Genomic DNA, 27475 nt, shown 5'->3' on the forward strand with positions numbered 1-27475 from the left:
ATCGTAGTGCGAACATTTTGTATTTCACGATTGCATCTTTACATAATATTTGAAAGCCTTTTACGCTCGAAAACACACACCATCCGAGTAAAGCCGCATGTATGTAATTATATGCATACTCATTTATATGTGTACGTGTTTATGCATAAATATAATCTTGTATACAACATGCATATATATGTAAACTACTGCTACATTTATAAAATCATCCATGGAATATAAATTTACGGGTTTTTCTTATGTTTTCATGCTAGCTAATAATTATTTTGACGTAAAAAAAAAAAAAAAAAAATGCTATGATAAAGTGTGTGCACCCCTATATATGCATTTCATTGTAACCACGTGGTGTTTCATACAAAATATAAATTAAGGATGAAACTTAACTATAAATATTTTCACTTTATGTGCTACTTTTATAATTGTTTTATTCCATTTTTGTATACTTGTACATTGGTATAAATATAGAATATTCGTTGTATGCATTTTATATATTCTTAAAAATTTCCTTAATTATGGCGTAAACTTCTTGTATATTACCTCTTTCACCATTTAATGCGTTACTTTTTTAACCTAATAATTTTATTTTTCCTCTTTTTTATTTTGTACTTTTTTAATTTCAATTTTTTAAGTGTGATATATTTTTTTATTTTTATCTATTAATTTTTCCTTTGTAGCTTTTTTTTATGGTATTATTATTCGTACTATTTTTTTTTTTTTTTTTACTTAATTGTTAATTTTTTTTTGTGCATTTTAAAAAGGGATACACGTGAAGTTTAGTAAAGAGGAGAAAGCTCTTTGAAAAAGTTTTCATAAAAAAGAAATAAAATAAGTAGTACATATTAAAATTGCATACAATAAAAATTATGTGCATATGTTCAGCATGTGTGCATATTCAAGCGTGTTACATGTTACGTGTTACATGTTACGTTTTACATGTTACGTTTTACATGTTACGTTTTACATGTTACTTGTTATGTGTTACCTTTTATATGTTACTTGTTATGTGTTACCTTTTATATGTTACATGATACAAGATACATGCAGACCGATAACAATGAAAGTGATACACTCAAATACGCTAAATTGAAAGGTGTACATATATATAAAATTTTCACTTTTTTTATTCCCTTTTTTTATGAATAATTTTGAGATATCACTACTTTGAAGCAATTTGTAAATTTGTGTTATCCATTCATCATAATTTATGGATGTCTTCAATATACAAAAGTTGTCTATGCATATTAAAAACAAATTGATTTCCAGCATTAATCGTGTTACAACAACAAAACTGTGTAATATATTCTTATGTGCATATAGCCATATAGTTATAAAACAGTAAAAATAAAACCTAATTGCCATATTGTGAAACATATTCTTAGTGACGAATAGTACATATATATATTAATATTTGCGTACTGCGGAATATTCCTACTTCAAAGTGCATAAATCATAACGTCCAAAAAGTATCCATATATGTATACATATATATATATATATATAATATATGTATGTACTTTATTTTTTATTTATGCACAAAATGTATATCGTGTAAAAGTTTATTTTTGTTATAAAAAAAACACGGTACTCAAAAATATTTCACACACACACACATTTATATATATAAATATAAATATATATATATATATATATATCACATAATTGCACATTTGGAACATACTTCCGTATGCTTCAACTGAAAAACATATTTTTATGCTATGCTGTAATATTGCTCGAATAAAACAAAGAGAGTTCTTACCTTTTCATTTACAACAATGTTTAAGAAAATGTAATTTTTTTTCTTTTTTTTTTTCTTTTTTTTTCTTTTTTTTTCTTTTTATTGACCTTACTAAGAAGTGTTGTTTCTGTTATTATTTTTTCACCTTTCACTTGAACTTTTTTTTTTGTATAATTTTTTTTTTTTTCCTTATAATTTTATATATTATCACTTTATGTTTTACTATTTTTTGTTTCATTTTGTTTATCATTTTGTTTATCATTTTGCTTTGTTATTTTGCGTTATCATTTTGCTTTGTTATTTTGCGTTATCATTTTGCTTTGTTATTTTGCTTTATCATTTTGCTTTATCATTTTGCTTTATCATTTTTGTTTATCATAGTGTTTTATCATTTTGCTTTTTTATTTTTCCCCTTGCTGCTAAGGGAAATACATGATAAGCAGTTGCCCAAACTGTGTCCCAGTGTATGAACAAATATTAAGTAAAATTTCAAAATACCATTGCAGCTAAAGATTGTGCACTTCCTTTGTATTTGTTCATATATTTACTTACTCCTTTTCGCCTTTTATTCAACCATTTTGTTATTTCGTTTTTACGATTTCCCATTATTAAAAGTCTTTATTCATTCCATATCTTGGTTGCTACCAAAATGACAAGAGATAGGGAAAATTTTATTAATTGCCGGAGGCTGCACAGGGCAAATATGATTTTTGCTACAATAAGCAATGATTATAATTATATATGTATTATTACATTTTATGAAAATGATTATAATTTAGAATTGTTTAGTGCTAATAATGAAATGCAGAAAATATTCAGAAAAACAATTCCAGATAAAATTAATAAAGTCTATATAAATTATAATAACACATATATTTGTGTAACTAGTGAAAATGGTAGCATTTACATTCTTGATATGAAAGGCATTTTTGTTCACCAAAATGAGAGTTTACATTGCTTGGTCAGGCAAAAAAAAAGAAAAGTGAAAAAAAAAATTAGCCATTTGAAAAATGGTAAGGAAATAAAAACAAAATATAAACAAACATTAAAGAGTTAGGCTCGGGTGTTTAGACGTGCTCATTTGATATTACTCTATGGAGGAAAATGCAACATTCCTCATGATGTTTTAGAAAGTTTTATGTTCTATTACAGCTCTTCGTACCATATCATACCACTTCATATTTATTCTTTTTTTGTTTCAGGTTGTTCCAAAATAATACCAAAAGAAAACGTAAGCACACATTGTTATGATGGAAAAGAAGACCATTTTAAGGGAGAGAACATCATCTATAATAGAAGAAAAAGACTCAGAAGTGATAATAAAACAAGAAGTAATAACACACGAATGTCCTTCTTAAATAATAAGAATAAAATACATAATAGAAAATTGTCCTATCCTAAAAATATTCTGACCCGTACATGTAAAAATACACAAGCGAAATATAAGGTAAACACGTCTACAAATGTTAATGTTGTAAAAAGAGACGACAAAAAAAGCATTATAAAAAACGTCAATGATCTAAGAAGAAACATAGGAACGAGTAAAAATAAATCATTTAGAAATGATAAGAAATACTATGAAAAGAATTTTAAAAAGATACCTTTAACTAAGCAAAAAAATCTTCACAAAGGACATTTGCATGATGTCACTATGGAAGAGGGTAACGTTAAACATATCCTAAATCAACGTGTTAGCGTAAATTCTAAAATTAATTCTAATATTTTGAAAAATTCTGAACAGTCATGCAAAAGTGGTTTATACAACATTTTCGTAACTCCAGCGTATGCAAAGGAGAAGCTCAGGGGAGGAGTGGAACACCAGGAAGAGGAAGACGAAGAAGGAGATGTAAAAATAGAAGTTGTTAACGTAGAGGCTAACAACATAGAAGATGCAGAAGAAAGGAAGGAACCAAAACAAACGCACAATGTGGAGTACGAGAAACTCTGTCTAGAAATAGTAGATATATATTGGGTCAGCATCGAAAGAGAGAGTAAAAAGAAGTTTATTGAAAACAACAGTTATATTTACAATTACAATTTTCATGATAATTTACATATTATATATAGTTTAGATGTAGGGTTCAATATTATATGTTCTGTTAATTTGAAAATAATAATATACAAATATAATATATTAGAGCACTTATATCGTAACATTAATTCCTATGTAGAGTTAAGGAATAATATTGTCTATACATTTAAGGAAGAATTTTTAAAAAAGTGTAAGGAGCAGAAAAAATACCATTGTCTTTACCTTCTCAAGTTAATAAAATCAAATTATAATAAAAACAAAATTAATAAACTAAATACATCATTTAACAGATTTGTAAGGAGAAAAAATGTTCACAGTGTAAATGCTTACCACAACATATATAATTTATCCCCATTCTTTTTTAACATAAAAGAAGATATCATTAGGAAAATTTTTAACGATATAATTATTGATATAAAACAATCCTATGTATCGAACGACCAGCACTACATTTTGATAAATTACTACATTAATGTTAAGAGCAAGTATGTGAAGTTTTCCAGTCTAGACATAAAGGTAGGCAAAAAACGCAAAAAGGTAGGCGGACAAATTGGGGGAAAAATAGGACACCAGATAAAAGACCAAGCAGGTAAAAAATTAGGCAGTCAAATGGGTAAAAAATTAGGCAGTCAAATGGGTAAAAAATTAGGCAGTCAAATGGGTAAAAAATTAGGCAGTCAAATAGGAAACAAATTATGTAGCCAAATGGGAAACAAATTAGGTAGCCAAATGGGCAGCAAATTAGGTAGCAAAACGGGCATCAAATTAGGTAGCAAAATGGGCATCAAATTAGGTAGCAAAACGGGCATCAAATTAGGTAGCAAAATGGGCAGACAAATGGGTGATCAAACGGACAGCCAACTAGGAAATCGAGTATGCAGAAATCCTTGTCTAAAAAAAGGTATAACAGATAAGTCGAAAAAAAAACTAAACCTTATAAAAATGTGTAAAAACAGAGAACAAATTAACAAGTTCCCACCGGAAAAATACAGACTATGCTTGTTAGGAATACAAAAAATAAGTCATATAGATAAGGAAAGTAGATCGATAGAAAAGATTGTACTATATTTGCTTTACTCTTTTAACATCCTTCAGAATATTTTCCATATATATGAACAAATGTCATCTATATATTCCAAATTTGAAGAGTACAAAAAATTATACAAAATTTATGAGAACATATTACAATTAAATGAAAAGGTTAAAAAGTTTTATTACAAAGATAGAACAATAATATACTTTTCAAAATATATAAAAAACAGAAAAGAAAATTTTGATGAAAATTTATATAATTTATTTTTTAAAGAAAATGAAAAACAAGATTTTGCTCACTTTTTCGACGTAATGATTAAAATGATAAGTGATAATACTGTATGTTGTTCCTGTTCTAAAAAGAAATTTTTTAGTCAAAATGTAGACATTGTTAAAGGTAAAGAGGTTAGAGAAGAGCAACAACCTAGTGATAACCATCAATCGTATAAGATAAAAGAAAGCCAAGTAATATTAAACGATCACAATGAGGTTAATAATTTTAGAACAAGAAATGTACGTTCTCAGACTATATGCAAGAATGAAGATCAGATAGACGAAAATAAAAAAAGGGATGAAATGAATAGTTATATTGGTGGTAATGGCAGTCTACACTATGGTGTTAGCAGGAGCTGCGGTAGGAGCGTAATGCCATCGACCATCAACAGTGGGGGTACCAAGAGAGGTTGCACGAAGAACAGTTGCACTCATAACAATCGAGATATAAAGAACCGAGTTATCAGCGACTGTAGCAGAAACTACAAACTACTGTCTCGTAATTTGAAGAAGGAAGAAAAGTTTTCTAATGTTAAGAAGCAGATTAGAAAAGTGACCTGTGTGCAAAGGGGGGATGGACGTCAAACATTTAATAGCTCGAAAATGAATAAGCCTTGGGATAAGGCAGTTATCAATGCCGAGGTTGTAGTAGCTAGAGGAAAGGAAGGATACATAAAATATAGGGACAAAATGTGTACAATTTATAATAGGGGTAAAAATGAGAAAGATTACTTCCTGAAAAATGAAAAAAAAAAAAATATATGTAATCCGAAAACATGCACTGTTCAGGCAAAAATGGTGAAGGGGAAATCAGAAAGAAGCTGCTTAAGAGGAAATTACGAAATGGCCGTTAAAATGGGAAAGGGAAAGGGAAAGGGAAAGATAAAGGAAAGGCAAAATGAAAACGAAAAACAAAAGCAAAAGCAAAGTGGAGTGGGAAAGAATTTGTTCAGAAGCGTTCCTGGGGACGATGCACATGATACAGAACTCAACTATAGCAGTACCTACACGTGTGAAAGCAGAGATAACGATATGAACAGTTTATATCCAGATGCTATTGATGAAGAGAAGAGCGAGGAGGAATATTCATCGGGTGATTTATCAGAAGAACATAACTTGTTCATATCAGAAAGTGAACTGGAAGAATATTTTATGAATAGTCGAAAATTTTTTATAAAGAATGGTGAGAACATATGTGAGAATTGTAAGAATTTATTATTAAGGAAAAATTCAATAGACAGTTTTGAAAATTTTGAATTAAATTATGAAATTCCAAAAAAAAATATAAAAATAAGTGAAGAAGATATATATATGTCGTTAATTAAAGATATATATATAATGTGTAGTGAAAAAAAATGTCCAATAAATATTTTATTATTACTTCAAGAATTTAGCGATAAAGAAATGGAAATTTGTATGGGGAAATTTCAATTAATTTTACAATTTTTTGAAAAAAATTTTTTGGAAAATATAAATGAACATTTAAATAATCTTTATAAAGTAATTAATATATGTAAAACCTTGAGTAACAATATTCCTGTTATTTTAAAAAAATATTGCAGTGATCAAATTTTAAAAATTCATAGTCTTATAACTTATTTATTAAAATTATTTCAGTCCTTTTATAATCTACAGACACATTTAAATATATTTCATTTCTTAATGAAATTATTATTATTTATTTCTAAAAATATATATTTTGAAAATTTTCCTCATTATAAGGAAAGTTTTTCCACTTATACTAATATCGAATTGTTAAAAAATTATAATATTGTAAAAAGGTATAAAATTAATTTCAATTATTTTGATGAATATTTACATTATAAACATGTGAAATCGCACATATTTTATATCACATTAAATAAAATGAAAATTAATGTAATACAGATTTTACAATCCTTTGAAAATAATAATATTAACCTGACTTCTCTTTATAACCTATCTGTTTTAAATGTGTCTATTAATAAAGTCAACTATTTTACTCTTCCAAAAAATAGAGATAAATATTGCTCAGTTGATAACTACTCCTATTTTGATGACTTTATTTATAAAAACTACTCTAGGTTTTATCCGTTTTACATTTGTACATGCGATAGGTACTCTTTCATAAATATAAACAAGTACTACCAGTCTGACCAGAGCTTCAAACTCATACAGAGGAAGTCCCTCAAAATTAATCTGTACCCCCTCAGTGTGCTCAACATAATCGTAAGGCCCCCGAACAATGAATATATAAGGACATATGTGCATATATGCCCTTTTCTTTGCACTTGTTACATGAGCTACTCCTTGTATATACTTATTAACATATGCACACTTGCGCTCCTTTTATATCGTATTCCCCCTACTATTATTTTGCTTATGCGTTTGCTTCTCACTTTGTAGGCCATATCCAAAAGCTTCTTTTACATATTTACAAAGAATGATAAGAAGCTAAACATAACATCATTAAAAGTAAAATATGGCTACTCCAAAAAAAAATTCTTTAAATGTAAAAGGAAGGTCAGGAAGCTTAGCAACCTATGTGGTAATAGCGGCATAATAATTTAAGATCAAGCAAAAAAAGAAAAGAAAAGAAAAGAAAAAAAAAAAGTAAAGAGGAAAATGTAAAAAGTAAACTGTAAAAAGTAAAAAGTAAAAAGTATACAGTAAAATGTAAAATGTAAAAAGGAAGGAGTGGATAAAAAAGATTTCCTTATGCCCCCATTTTGCTACTAATCCGTTGTTTCCCATTTTTGCAGTTCTCAAGTGCTCAAATTTGGAATCCTATTTTCCTAACGCAAATAATTTCAATCTTAAGATTCACATTTTATATGTAATAAGATTATGTTTTAAGAAAAAGAAAAAATATTGAGTGCAAGACTGAGCATATAGTCGCGCGTCTGAGTAAATGTTCATTAGCCCGCTTCTATGTATTGTTCTCGACTTATGCATTTAACGCTCTTTATTTGTCCTACATTACTTATCCACATTCATTTTACATTTCTTTTTTTTTTTTTTTTTTTTTTTTTAAGAATTCCATCATTGCCAACTGTGAACCACACATGTGTTTAATTCTTCAAGGGTTTTAAAATGTCAAATAGGAGGATTCAAATGGACAAATTTACTTCAAACTTTTCAAACAACATTAAGGAAGGAATGACGCAATTTGGATAACTCTCTACTGCTTTTTCATCTCCTTTAAAAAGCAAATGTTGATTTTTATTTCACATTGCTTCATATGACTGTGCTTGGCATTTCTTCGTACCATTTTGCTTTATTTTTATTTTATTTTATTTTTATTTTTTTATTCCCCCCTTTTAATAATATTTGTCGATTTACTTTTATATATGAAATACCATTTTGTCACATCAAACACAAACATTTTCACCCAATTTTATGTTGCACCCTCAATTAAAGGGGGATACATTAAACTCTTGAAGTTCCTACTTTTACATTTTTTAATACAAGACAAGAAAAGCAGAAATGCGGAAATTATGTTTTTATAACATAATAAAAGAGGAGTAGAATGGAGAGAAAAAAAAAAAAAAAAAAAAAAAAAAGAAAAAAAAAAGAAAAAAAAAAGAACAAGGAACAAAGAACAAAGAACAAAGAACAAAGAACAAATAGACCTAAGAAAGACGTATAACAGCTGTTCAACTATGTAACAAATTATTTTGTTTTAATTTTGTCCTTGTTTTGTTTTAATACCATAAAGACACGTAAATTAGCACAGTTCTTTTCAAATTGAGTATATAACATTAAAATGTTTAATAATAAATGCACTTTAATTGTTTTTGAAAAAAAAAAAAAAAATTTTAAAAAAAGGGTTGTTATGAAGTATGCACATAAGATATTCATATATATGTGTACAATATGTAATATGTGTATTATGTGGATACATTAAAAGAGTAGTACATTATTCGGTTAAACGTATTAACACAAGGATATTAATTAAATGTAGTCCTGGTGTTATCCTTTTTTACTCTTTTTTATTTTTTTTTTTGGGGGGGGTAGGAGGGAGTACAGGGAATAAACACATAAGGGATAGCATAGTACCAAATGGAAGATATTATTCATTGTGGTTACACAGGGAAACTAAGACATATTTTAATAATTTGTTTTTTTTCTTGTCTTTTTTTTCTGATATTTTAAATCATAAGGATCGTATGTTTCTGAGCACAGGGGGGTGGTGTATTCAAAGCTTAACGTCTGAAATGAGAGAAGAAAAAATAAAATAAATAAAATAATAAAATAAAATAATAAAATAATAAAATAAAATAATAAAATAATAAAATAAAATAAAATAATAATATAATAAAATAAAATAATAAAATAAAATAAAAAAATAAAATAAAAAAATAAAAAAATAAAAAAATAAAATAATAAAATAATAAAATAAAAGATAAAAGATAAATGAAGCGGTAAAGTCGGAGAACATATAAATGAGGGAATGGCGAGAAAAATATGTAACTACTTCAAACATTGTCATCCTTTTGATACACTTAAAATTATGTATATATATATTAAAATAACAAAAAAAAATTCTCATACGGCTTTCTCCTTATTCGACTGAAAGGTGTAAATGATGAGCAACGATGGGATGCATTCCGAAATAAAGTATATCTAAGTTATAAGGGGTGGGGGGAAAAAAGGAAATATGAACATATGAAGAGACAAACTGGAAAAACATGTACATACATACATACGTAATTGCAAGCACACATACGCATATATATATATATATATATCTAGATAGATATAGAAACAGTATACACAAATTATGTTGTTATGTTTACTATTGTGTCGTATGTAGGTACGTCGAAGTACGAGTTGAGAAGATTAACATTCTTAATGAAGCACGAAAAAGAATATAATCCTTTTAAAGACAAAATGATGAACAGAACAATTGCCAGAGACAATACCTGAAGGGATCAAAAACGAAAGTTTTTTTTTTTTTTTTAGCTTTGTCGATTTGTGATTTTGGTGTTTTATTGCTCCTTTGTTATTTTCTAATTTTTCTTTTTTTTTCTTTTTTTTTTCTTTTATTTCTTTTATTTCTTTTTTTGTTTTTTTTTTATCTCCTTTCGTTCTCATGTTTCATTATTCCTTCAGCTACTGCTCCATTGATTGCTTACCCTTCTTATGATACTATTTTTTTTCGAAATCCCTTTGTCCTTCTCTTTCAACTTTTCAGTAACCTTAAAGCACAAAAAGATGGTCAATGAATGTCCATTTAAACAAAATGGAATAGATATGTAAACGTATGTGTACACCTGAATATATAAACGCATGTACATGTGGGAAAGCACACATAAAAATGTACATCTACATCTGCACCCATACATCCGCACACGCATATCCACATATATATATATAAGAACCTTAATTCCGTAATAGAGAAAAGCAATTCCAATTATGTAGTCTAATACTGATTCTAAAATATAGTTATAATAAATATAATTATAAAAAGCCTTCATAAAATAAGATAAAGCAGCTACCACTACGTTTACTGCATATACCGAGATATTCATACAAAAGTACAACGACCTGCCAATTAAAGAACGGAAAAGATTAACGTACATGTTTACGTGCTCATGCATACATGCATATACATACACATATATATATGCATATGTATGTATATATTTTATCCGAAAGTTTACTGTAAATGAGGTGCAGAAACCAATATAGAGGCATAGTACACCTGCGACCAGAACAGTATAATAATTGTAAAGGAGGACAAGAAAAAGTAGGTAGGAATAGTTTTGAGCAAAATTAAATAAAAGTAAAAATTTGGAAACAACATCAATGTGTTGTAATCAATTGAAATATAGCGTATATCTAGGTATATCAAAATGATTAAAGAGAGGATTCTGCCTACGAGGAAAAATTAAGTATTCGTGTGTGTTCATTCGTGCGTGTTCATTCGTGCTTGTACGTATCCGTATGTACTCGTACGTTTCTCTGTTTTTCCACCTGTACATGTACATGTGTATACATGTAGAGACACAAGTAAGGTAATAAACATTATAAAAATAACATGAATACATGGACACACAGTCACATCTTTGCGAAAAGATAAGAAACACTAGGATAAGATCTCTTTCTAATCATGTGTACTGTTTTACTCTCATTGTGTGTACTTCATTTGTCGGTTAACTTCTTAGCTTCTTAGTTTTTTAACTACTTAGCTTCTTAGTTTCTTAACTACTTAGCTGCTTAGTTTCTTAACTGCTTAGCTGCTTAGTTTCTTAACTTCTTAGCTTACTAGTTTCTTAACTTCTTAGCTTATTAGTTTCTTAACTTCTTAGCTTGCTTGTTTGCTTCTTTTTTTTTTTTTTTTTTTACTTACTTATGAGACAGAAAAATAAAAAGATAAACAAAAAATTCCTAGTCTTCTCCCCCGTCAATATGGCGGAGGCTATTGGCAAAATTTTTCTGTTTCTAATTAAGAGTTTATATAAGAGAAAACTTAAATAAAAATAAAAAAAAGTTAATAAGATTAGTAGATAAATGCCTAAAAAGAGAAAGAGGTATGTACTGGTGATGAATACATGAACGTTCTTACAAATGGACACACAAATACGTACGCGAATATATTCATATATGCATACATACATACGTATGTATATATATATATATATATATATATATGTATGTATAGACCCCCTTTTATATACTCCATATACACAGTATGTAGTTTACAAAAAAGGACATATGTTCATAGGTGAGCATAGTACTCAGCAGTATACTACTTATCAGCATAAACATTAATAGTTTTATTTGCCATAGCACGATCGCTTCGTCTTGATATTTTAAAATAATTTCTTCTTAACTCCATTACCCGTAGTCATTAGGATAACAAAGAAAATAAATAGGTATAATAAGAAGGTGGAATCAGATAGTAAAATAAGAATGTAATATAAGAAATGAAATAACAAACTGACAAAATAACAAAACAACAAAATAACAAAGCAACAAAATAACAAAGCAACAAAATAACAAAACAACAAAATAACAAAGCAACAAAATAACAAAGCAACAAAATAACAAAGCAAATAACAAAGAAAATCGTATGAAGGAATAAAAAGGGAAAATGCTATATTTTCCTTCAAGTCATTTAAACTCTGCAGTTATATTTTTTCAATTTTCACCTTCCCCTATTTTAAATATATTCTCACATATACAAAATGAAAAAGGGCATGGAAAATATGCGAAAATATGCGAAAATTGCGAAAATTGCGAAAAATGCGAAAAATGCGAAAAATGCGAAAAATGCGAAAAATGCGAAAAATGCGAAAAACGATATAAAAATATAACAAAGGTAAAAAGATAAAAAGATAAAAAAGATGTGAAACTTAAAAATGATAAAAAAGATGAGAAACTTAAAAATGATAAAAAAGATGAGAAACTTAAAAATGATAAAAATGATGAGAAACTTAAAAATGATAAAAATGATGAGAAACTTAAAAATGATATGAAAATAAAAAACGTAATAAGCGTAAAAAGTGTAAAACATGTAAAACGTGTAAAACGTGTAAAACGTTTAAAACGAGTAAAACGTGTAAAACGAGTAAAACGTGTAAAACGTGTAAAATAATATAAAGCAAAGGGAAGGGGAGGGATCCACAAATAAATGATTAAATTTGTCCTTTTCGAAAGCCTCCCACAAATTGTAAGTAGTATACGTATTTTAAAAAAAAATAAACCTATTTTCTATTACTTAATGATTCTTTTCTTTTTTTATGTATTTAGTCAACGGAAGTGTTAGCAGCAAAAACAGGAAAAAATAAAATAAAATGAAGACGTAAACAGAAATAAGTAATAACTAATAAGTAATTAGTAATAAGTAATACGTAAAGGGTAAAAAAATGTGCTATTTTGCTTTTTCATTTTATGAGAAATGAGAAATAACACTTAAAAATTTTCAGAAAACTTAATAAATTTCTTATTTGCACATACGTGTAATTATGTACTTATTTACTTATGTACTTATTTACTTATGTACTTATGTACCTATTTACTTATTTACTTATGTACTTATTTACTTATGTACTTATTTACTTATGTACTTATTTACTTATGTACGCATTTATGTACACATACACATACGCATGAACGTATGTTTATAATTTTTTTTTTTTTTTTTAATGTTACTTGAAAATATTTCTGCACACATGAAAAAAGGGTAAAAGAAAAAACTTTATATATTTTTAGGTTAAAAAGAAATATAAGAATTTTTACTTAACTAAGGCAAAGAATTTCAAAAAGGACATTCTTTATTTTCATCCTTTTAATATTATATATTTGCTGCCTTTTATTCTGTTCTATTTTTACTACTTTATTTCGTATATATTTTTACCGTTGTAAATTTCGTCAGTTATATGAGGATAGAGAAAGAGAAGAAAAGTTTGGCGCCTACATGATATGTAGTTGAGTTATTTGTCTTAATTATCTCTTTTTTTGTAATTCTTTTTTTGTAATTCTTTTTTTGTAATTCTTTTTTTGTAATTCTTTTTTCGTCATTCTTTTTTCGTCATTCCTTTTGTACTATTCCTTTTGGGTTATTCTTTTTTTTTTTTTTTCTTTTTTATTCTTTGTTCCTTTTTTATCCCGAGTCTATTTTTATGTTTTCTTTTTATATGCTAAAATATGTCAACTGATATTTTGCAACTACTACTACAGCAGCAGCTTTATTTCGTTATAATTTCCCCCAAAGCGATAGCATTTTTGCGCCAGAAAAAAAGAACAAGCAAGCATAAACATAAACAAACATATACATAATCGTGTACATACCCCTTAAAAGATTAATTCTTTATGTTTTTCAGAGTTATAATATTTTGTTCTATCTTATCGTTTCATTTAATTTTTTTTTTTTTTTTTCGCTATTTGTATGCCATTTGCTATATAAGGCATTGATGTTTCGTTTTAAATTTCAAGCAACGATAGTGGCGATAGCAATGAGTACGATAATAATTTTTTTTTTTTAGCCTGGTTATAAATTTTAATAGTCTTTTGCCGATATATAATATTGTAACAGATGTTTAAGTGTTTTATTGTACTGGAGCTTGTTTATTCTTTAGTATTATATTTTCTTTTTATTTATTTTTTTTATCTTTTTTCATATTGTCTCTTTTCATTTTTATTTTTTTTTTTATCTTTTTTCATATTGTCTCTTTTCATTTTTATTTTTTTTCATTTTATTATTATTTTTTTTTTCTTAACTGTTAAAATGTACAAAACTTAAAACCATGTGCAGTTGAGTAATATACTGGTATATATACGTAAGTTATGTATATATTATATATACGAACATATGCATATCTATACACAAGAGTATATCTATTTTTTTTAAAAAGGCGTTCCATTTTTGTTTAACCTTTTTAATCTTTTTAAACATATTGACCATTTGACCTTTTGACCTTTTGACCATTTCACCATTTCACCATTTCACCATTTCACCATTTCACCATTTCACCATTTCACCATTTCACCATTTCACCATTTCACCATTTCACCATTTCACCATTTCACTATTTCACCATTGCACAATATTTTACTCAGCCCATTTTTCCCACTTAGCATTTTCCATTTTTGTACTATTTTTAATTTCTGTGTATATCCATTTATATGTTATCAAACCTATTTTTCTCTACAAATTTTTGATATTTCGTATTTTTGCAATTCATGCGTTTCAAATTAAAAATAGTTTATATGATTATATATTAATTTCGTAAATATTACTATATTTTACTTTCGTACATTTTACTATATTTTACTTTCGTACATTTTACTATATTTTATTTTCGTTTAATTTTTGTTTTTTATTTTATTTTTTTTTTATGTAAGTGCATTTTGCTTTTTCGTCCTTTTGCTGTTCGACAGTGAACTATACAGTTTACTCGGGGTTAGAGAAATTCGCGCACATAACTCAAGTACATTCTTGTATGCATATTCATATACATATGCACATACATATCCATATTCATATACATATGCACATACATATCCATATTCATATACATATACATATGCTTATGTATAAACATATTTGCGTTTAGGTATATCTTCATACGCTTGTGTGTATATATGTTTGAATGTTTGCATTTTTACACATTTGCATTTATGCATGTTTCCATTTTTGCACATTTGCATGTTTGTTGGATTATGTGTATATTCGTGCAATCAATTTGTTCAGTCCAAGTTTTTCCCTTTTTTTATTTTGTTCTTCCATAAAAAAAAAAAAATTAAAAATTAATCAAATAAATACAGAACAAAGCAAAATATAGCAGTTACACGAACACATGAATTCGTAAAAGGTGTATACGTATACATATATACACATTTATGCACATATACGCGTTTACACTTATAACACGCATACGTATGAATTACGCGAATCGCACAAGAACATTTGAGGGAAAAGCAGTTAATTTACTCAATTTCTACAGATATGCACAGTTAATAAAATGAAAAGGAATAAAGCAAAAGAGAAAATAAAAGAGCACGCAGACGGGCAAACAGATGAGCAAACAACAGAGAACCAACATTATATGAATTTTAACGAAAATACGAAAAAATGGTTATATAACAAAATTGAAAAAAATAAAATTCTGTTTATTAAGGAAAAATATCAAACATTTCTCAAGTCATATGAGGATAGAAAAAATGATGTTACTAAAAAATATAATATAAATAAATATTTAGCTATTTTTAATAATTTAATTTTATTATTTTTTATTACTTTTGATATATTTCATAATCTACTAAAACTTACTTTCAAGAATGTCAAGTATTCTTTTAGTAACCCCCTTTATTGTATACATAGCTTTAAAGCATTTATAAAAAATATCTCTACATATATTATAAAACTAATTAACACTAATAAACAACTTCTACTCAATTTTATATTTTTTGTTTTACGGGAAAAGAAAAAAATTGCAAAAGAAATAAATAACTTTATATATTTTGTTTTCAATTTTTTAAATTTGCGTTTCTTCAAATCGTTGGAGGTTCTATATCAGTACATGTACCCGAGGTACTACGACATTTTCAAAACGGGAAAACTTTCTAAGGTGTTCACCTGAATTACAAAAATGGTCGAACGTAATGGCGGAAAGGGAAGTACACCACAGCAAGAGCGAGTTGTAAGGAAGCAAAGAAAGACGAAAGAGGAGCAAAAATGAAACAAACAAATTTTCTTTTCACTACAATTGTAAAATAGAATACATCCAAGTTGTCATAGGTAGGTAAAACGTATACATATCCGTGTACATATATATATATATATATATATATGTGTGTGTGTGTGTGTTTGTATTTTCCATTTTGTCCTTTTTTTTTTTTCATTTATTTTCAGACATTTTGAGTATTGTGTCGATTTGCTTTTTTTTGCACAATGACAATTTTATGAAGAAAAAAAAAAAAATTATACATATCTGATGTTGAAAATTGTTGTTACAATACTTAGAATTTTAAAATGAACTAATTTGAGACTCTGTGTATCTGGTTCTTAGCTACGTAAATGATGAAGCTAAAAACAAAATAATAAATGAACCAAAATAAAGCAAAAAAAAAAAAAAAAAAAAGTGCAGCAAAATAAAACCATGTTTCATGTATTAAATACATATACATATACATATACACATACATACACGTGCTAGATCATATATAGCACGTTCGAGGGTGGAAATGAACTTAAGTTAATATGTCAACACGCACTACTTGTGAATTGTACTCTTAAATTGAAAACAAGAAGAGGAGGATGGTCTTACCTTGGTCAATTGTATACAAGTTTGCTATGATAATAATGCTCTGAGTTTTGTATACATATACGCTTGCACCTTTACCGGTAGACCCATATATGTGAAAATGCGCACGAGGTAGGCGGTAAGTGGTAAACAGTAGACAGTAGGACCACGCTTCAATCCTTCTTTTTCCACCCTTGACACCATTTACTTATGACCTCATTACTGCCTCTTCTTTTCGGAGTAAAATGCTTCAAACGTTTTATAATTCAGAAAGTAGTAAAGTAGGCTCATAAAAATGTGTATTTCATTATTATTTAGAATAAATTTATGCTTGTCCCTAACCCTTTTATTATTATTTTCTATAAAATGTTTATTTGCATTTTTATTATATTTCTCCTTTTTATTAATGCTTTTCTTATATGTATCATTACTCATTGTGTTGTTAAAACATACACTGAATTTAGTAGAACCCGTTTCATCAGACTTCAGTTCAGATGCAGTAACAGAATCCGTACTAGTGCCACTGCTCTCATAAATAGTAGAATTACCCACATGTAGTTTACAAACTAATCCATTGATATATTTGGTCTTATATAATTTTCCCCTTAGTAATTTCATCATCGCTATATACATATGATTTTTCTTCTCTATTCTGGAATAATTCAATTTGCTATCACTCATATAATTTTCCTCTTTATATAACATTTCTACCTTGCTTTCTACTACTTCAATTAATTTTTTTAAAAAGTATGCAGTAACACTTTTGCTATCAGAGTACATATCGTCATCACTGCCGCTTCCAAACATACCATCTCTACCTACAATTCCCCCTATACCATCACTCACTGCGCAGTTCACAGCGTTGTCAATAGAGTACTCAACAAGTCTGTTCGTCCTACTACTCCCATCATAACTACAATCATTAGGATAGAACACCTTTATGTTCATAGTATTTGGTTCATAGAATTGGTTTTCCCTGAATTCCTTTTCCCTCAATGCACTTTTTATCATAACATACTTATTATTTTTCAACAAATGATTAAAATTGGAAATTTGGATGAATAAATCTTTTTTACTTAAAACGTGTTTGTATTCTTTTATGTAAAAAATTATTTGCTCAGAGGAGTAAAAATTTTCATCATTCAAATATTTTGAATTTTTGACAAAGGCATTCTGTCTTTTTTCTTTTATTTCCTTATCTTTCTTTTTTTTTCTTTTTTTTTTTTCTTTTGTCTCTCTTCTTTCTTTGTTCTTTCTCTTGCTATTATGTCCAACATAATTGAGAAGCCGTAATATTTTCATTATTTTCCTCATATACCTTGGTGGAGTAAAAATATTAAACCATATATAAAATAAATAGCTTTTTATTTTGCTTATATTTAAAAAGCCTTTTCCGTTAATGCACTTTATTTTTCCTATATGATCAGGTAAATACCAGAAGACGCTATTTACAATATTCTTGTCTTCATATATGTAATTATAATTCAGTAAGTAATAACATATTTCTTCAAATAGGTATATACACTTCTTATTCTCTAAGTACATATAAATCAAACCCACGATGTAGCTGCTATAGAGCGTGTCGATGTGGTTTTTTCCAAGGATCAGCTGGTTTATCTGCAAGAGGAATAAGCAGGGTATGCATCTGTCTATGTATGTACTTATGCATCTACGTATGTATGTACTTATGCATCTACGTATGTATGTACATATATATATATATATATGTACTCGCGTATGAATTCTCATGAGTGAGCATTCGAAAGCACTAACCTCCTCCGACTGCTTTGCATTCAGTAGAGCGTAGTGCATCATCCTCCTTTTGTTCAATCTGAATGATTCTGAAAAATATGTTTTCAAAGTCATGAGAGATATGTCTAAATGCACACTAGCTGTATAACAGCTTTGTACGCGGAAGGACTGAAATAACTTCTTCACATTTTCTAATATCTTTATACAATAAAGAGAACAATTCAAAACAAAATTATGATTCTTATATTTTTTAATAATTCTATTAGTATTGTAGTAATAAAATAACGAATTTGCAAAATAGTGTAAGGTACAAGCTAAGCGAATATTATAAATGGAATTACATTTATTAATAATTTTTATATTAGTACATAACAATACATCCTCATGAGGATAAGATATATCATTAACAAAATAATTCGACATATTTCTAACCCTATCTTGTAATACATAATCATCATTCTTTTGATTAAAATGAAAATCACTTTTCTTAACATTACAGTAAATGATATCCTCAAAACTGTTGTTTATCTTTATATTTTGCATGACTTGTTCAGAATAATTCTTTAATCTCATGTTCATTTGCAGAGAAAGGGCAGTTCTTAGGAGCAGCAAAAACTGGTCATAATTTTTCGACATCTTGTTACACCTAACATTCGTGGGTAAAAAGCATAAGCACATACGTATGTATATGTATGTGCATACCCTTATATATACCCGAATATATGTACACACATTTGTACACCCATATAAATGTATATATATACACGCATCTGTACAATATATACCAACCTAGACGCAACACGAAGATCAAGCGATGTACAAACGTAGTGCACTAAACATAATGTATGTGACAGAGCAACGAATCAACTAAACACCACAAAAAAATGAGAAACTTATAAATGATTAATAGAGAAAAGCAGCACCCGAGAAAATTAGAAAAGTGAACTGTCATGTGAAGTTATGTGAAATATTTCTTCTTTTTTGTACTGAAACTTACCACGAGAGACACAGGTAAAAATCCAAATAAATGGGGTGGAAAAAGACGAAATAATTATTCAGAATACTTGAGCAAACCTCATACGTTTTTTTGTACACATCCATATTTCCGTAATAAAAAAAAAAATCCTTGCCGTGGTCAGGATGCATGCAATAGTCACGATAATTTCCAAACTTCGAAAGGTAGGAAAAATCGCTCGAATGTGAATTTGGATTTTCTTCATCTTCTTGTTCTTCAGATTGCCTCGTCGACATTTCTTCCAACAATTCTTCAGAGAATTCATCCCAGGACCCCTCGGAATCACTCCAATAAGTTTCACTCCTAAGATTCATTTCGTCCTTAAAAATTAACTTCTTACTTTTGTGAACCCCCTTTTTCTGGGATGATCCTTTCTTACTGCCGCTTTTATAGTTTTCCCAACCGTGAGCTTCTCCACAATTAGAATTCCCACCTGCACTGTTCAGGCATTTTTTATTTAATTTACTTTTCACAAACTTCTTAAAGTTATATCTTCTGATCATATACATAATCAACCACATAATACGGACATGCACAGAGATAACACTATTCTCAGATATATAACTAAAAATATAAGTAGACGTTTTTAGTGCATATTCAAATAGGGTAAGTTTAACAGAAACTGCTACTATATTCAACAAAGCGTAAAGAGTAAAATAATCCGAATTATTATATAGGGTAATACTATCCTTTGATCCTAACAAAGAGTTTATCTTAATCGTGTATGTATTACCCCTTTTTTCCATTTCATTCCGAAATGGATACTCACCAATATTTATGTCATTCCTTTTTATCTCTAAATTTTCATTTACACCAAGAGGTACCTTTGCATATTTATTATTCAAATCTTGTGTTGCATCCCTGTTATTATTTACATTACGAATACTACTGTATAGTACAACCTTGTTCTTCCCCTTGTCATATTTACCTTGCCAGTCAGCTCTTCTAATGTTCCCTCCGTTCACCGTTAAATGCTTAGCATATATTTCATTACTGGTGCTAAGACTGTGGTGATACATTATGGTAAAAAAAATTAAATTTGACAACATGAGTTTATTCTCATTGCTTATATCTAGATGTATGTTCCCTGGGTCTTGTACGTACTTATATGTAGGAATGTACATGTAACTGATATTTAATGATCTTTTTATCTTAAGTGCGTACAATTTTAAATCATACAAGTCAAATTTCTTTGTTTTTATATTTTTAATTTTTTCATTATATTCAAATAAGGATGGGAAAAAGAAAATACCTAGACACTTCTGTATATTTTTGTATGTATAAATATAATGTACCTCTTCTATAGAATCTATATTTTTAGAATAAGAAAATTTAGAACAATTTTTTCTTACAATTGATGTAATATATTCCTTATAGTAGTTGTGTGTTAATATTAAGTTAAACATATTTACTACAAACATATCAATAATCGTTATATTTCCTTTATATATTTTTTTAATTACTCTAGAATGGTGTAAATCATGTTTCCTACTTTTTATTTTCTTCATACTGTACATTTCAGCTTTGCTGTATTTTTTAAAACTGTTGAAGGTTAAAAGTTCTGATAACAGGGGAATATTATTACTGTCTAAATTATTTGCTAATATAAGCTTCTTATTAATTATCTTCAATAGGTTTATAAAACATTTCAAAGCTCTTTTTTTCGAGCATGTATTCTTTCTACTCTTCTTGCTATTCAGCACGTCGTCCTTGACTATGCTGTCTTTGTCCATGTACCCCTCCTCCATTTCAACAGAGCAGTTTGAATAGCCACTATTCGACGCGTACTTTTCTGAACTGTTCATGTATTTAGTTCTTTCAGTAAAACAGGATAGTGTGGAATTCAGCTCCTCGGATTGGTCTTCAAACCCTGTCGACGCGTTTTCCAGTACACCATAGGATTGATCCACCCCTTCTGACCACTTCACCCCCTTTCCACTCTTATTAACAAGAACTTCATCATTCTGTCTTATTTCCTCTCTCATGTAATTAAAAGAATTTCCATTATCGTCTACATTAATATTTTTACTATGTCCATACTTCTTACCCCAATTGAGTGCTCCCTCATTCACTCTTTTTTTGTAAAATATACATATTTCACGTATACAATAAAGTGTGTAATTTTTAATACAGCGAATTAGTATCTCACTATAAATTATATTATATAACCATCTAAACGTTACAAACTTCAACATTCGGCCTAAATATTTCATTTTAATTCCCCTACTATGTAAGTACATTTTCAACGAAACGCTATCGTATGGAACCATAAACGATATCTTTTCCATATCACTGACAACTGTATGCAGGTGTATGTCTAGGTGTTTGAACAGCTCCTTTTCTTCATCATTCTGACAATTTCCGTCCTTTTCAAAATAAAAATTAATGTTATTCCTAACGTTTATATAATTTGAATAAAACGACTTGACAGAGTAATGCTCACTACCCCTCTTTTTCTGCAAATCGTAAAAATAAAAATTTTTTTTATATGAAAAAATTCACTCGAAGGATAAAAGGTGAGGTAGGGAAGGAAATAATAATACATAATACATAATATGTAATTTATAATTTATAATATATAATATGTAATTTATAATTTATAATTTATAATTTATAATTTATAATATAACAGGTGAAACAGATAAAGATGCTCAGATAACAGTTTTGAAACTGTGGGGAGAGGAAGAATGATATAATAAAATAAAATTAGAAAAAATAAAACAAAGAAAAAGAAATATCTACTACTTCCATCCATCCTTTTCGTTAAAAATTCAAAGTGCAAGTTTTATACCTGCATGTCCTCATCATCAGATACCCATTTAGATTCATCAAAAAAGTGGGAGTGGTCTTTACTCGATATAGTCAGCATTGAATTAATATTGTAGAATACATAATTATGTTCTAAATAAGATTTTGCCAAAAATACGTTTTTGCTCTTCTCTTGTGTAAACAATTTGTATGTGGGAATAGACCTTTCTAGTAACATCATCTCCTATGAGTCAAACGTTGTGCAATTTGAAAAATTATCAAAAAAAAATGAAGATTTCCATGGTTTCTTTTCAAATACAATCCAATAATCTTTTTCAGAATAACATAAATTTTTTTTTTTTAACATACATAAATGTTTTTGTGCATAACGTGAATACTTGCATAATGGCACAAATATTTGCAAGAACACCCGCAAATAAACATACTCACGTACTGTAAGCACATATACACATGTAAATCTACTTGCATATGTGTATGTGCTAATCCTTACATGCTTAAGATTTCCATTCGTTTTATCCAATGTTAGTATATTCAGCGGCTGAGTGGGGTATGGTATGATATACATTTTAAACCCTTTATACGACACAACTACATTGGAAAAAATGTGGTATAAAGGGATAAACGACTATATGTAATTTTTGCATTTTTTCATTTCTCGTTTTATTGTTTATTAGACATATGCAATAAATACATGAGTCACAAAAGGGGACGACTGCCAAACGATTATCATATAAAACAGAATCAATACAGTAAATCTTCATTTTCAACTATACATTTGTACATACGATGTTTCCTTTTTTTTTTTTTTTTTTTTTTTTTTTTTTTAATTCATTACGAGTGCTTAAATTAAAGGATAGTAAAGACAGTGATATTTTTCGATCATCTGAATTTCGGCTTAATTTTTTCATTAGTTCTTTTTTCATTTCTTTTAAATTTTGAAGCTTAATTTCCGCTATTCCCTTGTTTATCCACTGTTGCGCTTTTAGCTCATTGTTGTATTTTCTGAACGGAAAAAATAAAATAAAAAAAATTACAAATATAGGAAATATAGCAGATCAGACAAGTACAACAAATATAACTAATGAGCATTTAAATACATGTTTTAAAGCACCATATAGTATATTACTTGTAAGCACCGTCAGCTCCTGTTTTTTCATCTCCAAAAATTAAAATACCCATTAGTCCTCCTTTCACTATATCGGTGTCGTTTGTTATATATATCTATTAATTTAGGGGAGAGGGAAAAAAAAAAAAAAAATGACAAATAAAGACAATAGGACATTTAAAAAAACGTTGCACATATTTGTAAAAGAAAATGAGAAGAGCAAAAAGATGAAGAAAGGAGAACGTCAATATATACTTACATGTATGTACGCGTGTTATATATATATGTACATTCTTTTGCTGCACCTCATCATTCTTAAAAAGTTTGAAGATGTCTAGTGGACTCTTTCCTACTATCTTTTCATATTTAAAAGTGCTATTAAACAACACTTTGTATTCCGATTTTCCTTTGAAATGTTGAAGAGTAAAAACAAGTATACAAATAATTTAACGAATGGTTTATAAAAGGTAAAAATTTTATTGGTTTATTATTTTTTTTTTACCTTACCCGAAAATAAATCATCAACATATCTTGGAGATGTGTACTTCCTGTAGGTAGCGATTCAATCAAAAAAGGAAAAAAAGGAGGTTAACACTTTTTATCTTAAGGACTGATTATTTTTGCTTATGTGTAGGTTATGCTGGGAGCATACATGCATGTACGTACATAAGTATCTGTGTATGCAATTGTGTGTGTAACTGTGCATACAATTGTGTGTGTAACTGTGCATGCAAATGTGTGTGTAACTGTGCATGAATGTACGCGTATTTTCATTTTACGTGTATTCCTGAATTATGACACTCTTGGCAAAATTTGCAGCAATTTTAACAAATGTGCTCTCCAAGTAAAAAAACATAGAACATGCTCTTATTTCCTCATACATGTTATTAACCTATGAATAATAATTTATTTCTTTCTTTTAATAAACATATATTTTTTTTTCAGAAAAGTTGAAACAACAACAATCCGAGTACTTTTGTAGAGCCGCATGAACACATATATATTTATATATTTGTGGGTGTACCTTTTCCATATTGTAAAGTTGAAAATGCTTACACAGGTACATGTCGTAAGCATCATTAACAACTCTTAACCAACTAGGGGCTCCTGGGAATACCATAAAAGTTAACAGTTAAGCGAATTATTTATGTCGGTAAGAATGTATGTATGTAGGTATGTATTTATATACTTATGTACGTATGTACATATGCATGCACATATATATATATATATATATATATATATATATATAATTTTTTTTTTTTTTTTTTTTTTTGCTGGTGGAGGACTTATGTCCTACTTTTCTTATATTTCGGAAGTAATTCCAAATGAAGAAAATCCATCAAATCTGACGTAGATATTAGAGGGATTGGGGCCTTATCATACGCATTTTTAGAAGAGGAATATAACAAATTAAGGAAGTTTCTGTCTGTACATTAGAAAGGATAAAATGTCATAAGTACGTATATTAAAGTTTACATTTTATAATTTTTTTTTCTTTTTCTTCCTTTTTACTTAATGATGCAGCTTCATTTAGATCATTTACTCCATTTACACTACTTTTCCGAGTTAATATCTAAAAATAAGTATGAAAGGAATAATAAAATTGAACACATAGCTGAATATGCATTTAAAAAAAAAAAATTTCATCTTATAATTTTCTTTTTAAAATATTACAAAAGATTCAACATGAGTATCAACATCCTTATCGGCTTTGTACATCACTGCCTCTTTCTTTAATTTGCTAAGAGATATTTCAGTTGCTAAAAAGTAGTAGTCTTCTTGGTTCTACGAAATATGTGTAAATTTGTTTTAGTTGTGCATATTTTCAATTCAGCATGGCAAGTATGTGTAAGTATGTATATATACGTATGGATGGATGCACATATATACATATATGTAGATATGCATAGGTAGACGCAATTTTGCACCATTCTGGCTCCATTATTTCCAAAATAAGAAAATGGTTGTTTACACTTAATTATATCTAATGCTAATTCAAGATAACCTAACGGATTAAATTAATAAAAATAAGTTAAGCGTAAGAGAAGTTTGCTGAATAGGTGAATATATAAATACATTAATATATGAATATATGATCTAGTTTGACGTTCATTATGCACTATTTTATAGAATAAACACTATGTTTTACTCAATATACACTAATTTACACAATAAGCACTATATATTATTCAGCATGTACTACTTTACATTGCCTTCAATTTTTAACCTTGTACACTTTTGCTTTCGCACTCATATAATTTGTACGTTTTACAGGAGCTATAATATTTTAAAAAGCTATAATTCTGATTTAAATATAATTTTAAACCTACATCTTTTTTTTTTTCTATGTTACAAATAATATTAATAAATTGGGGACACTCTCCCCTTATACATACAATTGGTAGATAGAAAGATTTATTTATACTTGCTCTAAACTGCACAAAATTAACATGCACAAAAAATATTCATATAATTAGAATTGAAAAATATTAGGTAGGAAAGCTATATATATATATATATATATATATATATATATTATATACACGTATTACCATAAAGTTGTAATCATTCTTCAGCACTTCTATTATGTGAATTCTTTCTGGCGTATTAGACACTCTTTCCTCATCTTCACTATCATAAAATATTATTACTTTGAGCTAACAAGACAGAAGGAATTAAGTAAATACGAAGTAAATAAATAAGCAGTTAAGCAAATAAGAAGATAAGTAATTAAGCCATTAATTGAACAATTAAGTAAATAAGTTGTTAAGTAAATAATCAGTTAAGTAAATTAGTGTACAGATATTTAATACTAATTGTTCTTTTAAAAAGAATATTTTTATTATTCTTCTAATATTTCTTCTCTTAATACCCTTAATATGTTACTAAAGTCGTCACATGAAAGATGCAAAGACTTCAATTTTATTTTCAGCGCAAAATGACTTTTTAACTTAGGACTATAGACAGACATTTTGAGCTCTTTGATAGACAGAAATACATCATTCGTCTACGAAATGATAAGATATATCACTGTGAGATAAGGTGTATTATTAGGTTGTATCACTCAATTTTTATTTAATTTTATTTTGTTGCATTTTGTTTTATTTTGTTTCATTCCATTTTATTCTTTTTATTTCTCTATTATACATGATAATTGTTTATGTTATTATTCCTTTTAACCGTTATATTGTTCTATTTTAATATTTTTCAAAATATATATTAACCAACAAAATGTCTATATTTGCTATGTTATCTTTGCAATACTCTCTTTTTTGTAGCACAAATGGAGTCTACGATCTCAACTATACCGTTGCATTTTAAAAACATCAAAATTTTGCACTTTAATGCACCTTTAATATTCAAAATAGAAAAAAAATATCCACTTATATATTCCAGATAAATATGCACATTTTTGTGTGCAAAATACAACATACAAAATACATAATTTTTTTCAGTACTGTTTAATGCTAATATAGCTGGATAACAGGTAAAAAAAAAAAAAAAAAAAAAAAAAGGTGAGTAATAAATTGTTAGTATTACATAGTATATACTATGATAATACAAAAAGATACATGAACAAGAAATAAATTTTTGAATATGTAAAAAAAAAAAAAAAAAAAAAAAATGTACATGTAAGAAAAAAAGTAATTTAAGAAATTTTTCTACACATTTTTGGCTAGTCGTACATATTTTTTTTTTTCCTTTTTTATTTTAAGAAAATTAAGATTAAAACAGAGTGTTGTCAATTAAAACGGTCTATGAAATAGGTTAATGTTATGGGGATATAAGTGGTATGAGACGACAAAAAAGGAATAGGATAAGGATATCCTAAAATGGATGGCTATTTTTAAAGGTCATCCCTTTTTTACGAAATGACCCTCTCATTATCATCCTGTAAATAAATATAATATAATAACTCCACGAAATTGTAAGTCTATACATATATACGTACATATATATATGTGTGATACGAAAGTGTGAAATTAACTTAAAATTATGATATACATACAAATTACAAGTATTACAA

At 27.8% G+C, this 27475-nt stretch overlaps 4 protein-coding genes across 4 annotated transcripts; 2 read left to right on the plus strand and 2 right to left on the minus strand.

Moving 5' to 3' along the window:
• Positions 1-2384: 2384 nt before the first annotated feature.
• PmUG01_07019800 (conserved Plasmodium protein, unknown function) lies at positions 2385-8143 on the plus strand (the record flags this gene model as incomplete). Its single annotated transcript, XM_029003929.1, has 5 exons — positions 2385-2787; positions 2938-7280; positions 7458-7599; positions 7814-7887; positions 8087-8143. 5 exons carry the CDS (start codon positions 2385-2387, stop codon positions 8141-8143), a joined length of 5019 nt encoding a protein of 1672 aa, XP_028860669.1.
• Positions 8144-9161: 1018 nt separating this feature from the next.
• PmUG01_07019900 (conserved protein, unknown function) lies at positions 9162-11908 on the minus strand (the record flags this gene model as incomplete). The annotated part of the gene is made up of 8 exons (XM_029003930.1): positions 9162-9263; positions 9606-9677; positions 9851-9976; positions 10190-10252; positions 10436-10601; positions 10718-10931; positions 11407-11571; positions 11899-11908. 8 exons carry the CDS (start codon positions 11906-11908, stop codon positions 9162-9164), a joined length of 918 nt encoding a protein of 305 aa, XP_028860670.1.
• Positions 11909-15523: 3615 nt separating this feature from the next.
• PmUG01_07020000 (conserved Plasmodium protein, unknown function) lies at positions 15524-16141 on the plus strand (the record flags this gene model as incomplete). Its single annotated transcript, XM_029003931.1, has 1 exon — positions 15524-16141. One exon carries the CDS (start codon positions 15524-15526, stop codon positions 16139-16141), a length of 618 nt encoding a protein of 205 aa, XP_028860671.1.
• Positions 16142-17023: 882 nt separating this feature from the next.
• Positions 17024-26419, minus strand: PmUG01_07020100 (conserved Plasmodium protein, unknown function; the record flags this gene model as incomplete). Its single annotated transcript, XM_029003932.1, has 18 exons — positions 17024-18421; positions 18578-19202; positions 19554-22027; positions 22363-22563; positions 22831-22928; positions 23176-23342; positions 23467-23561; positions 23751-23851; positions 23953-23993; positions 24225-24337; positions 24470-24552; positions 24746-24874; positions 24961-25021; positions 25123-25233; positions 25377-25453; positions 25676-25883; positions 26001-26105; positions 26321-26419. 18 exons carry the CDS (start codon positions 26417-26419, stop codon positions 17024-17026), a joined length of 6186 nt encoding a protein of 2061 aa, XP_028860672.1.
• Positions 26420-27475: the final 1056 nt, after the last annotated feature.

The sequence above is a fragment of the Plasmodium malariae genome (assembly GCF_900090045.1).
Source record: "Plasmodium malariae genome assembly, chromosome: 7".
Lineage (NCBI taxonomy): Eukaryota > Apicomplexa > Aconoidasida > Haemosporida > Plasmodiidae > Plasmodium > Plasmodium malariae.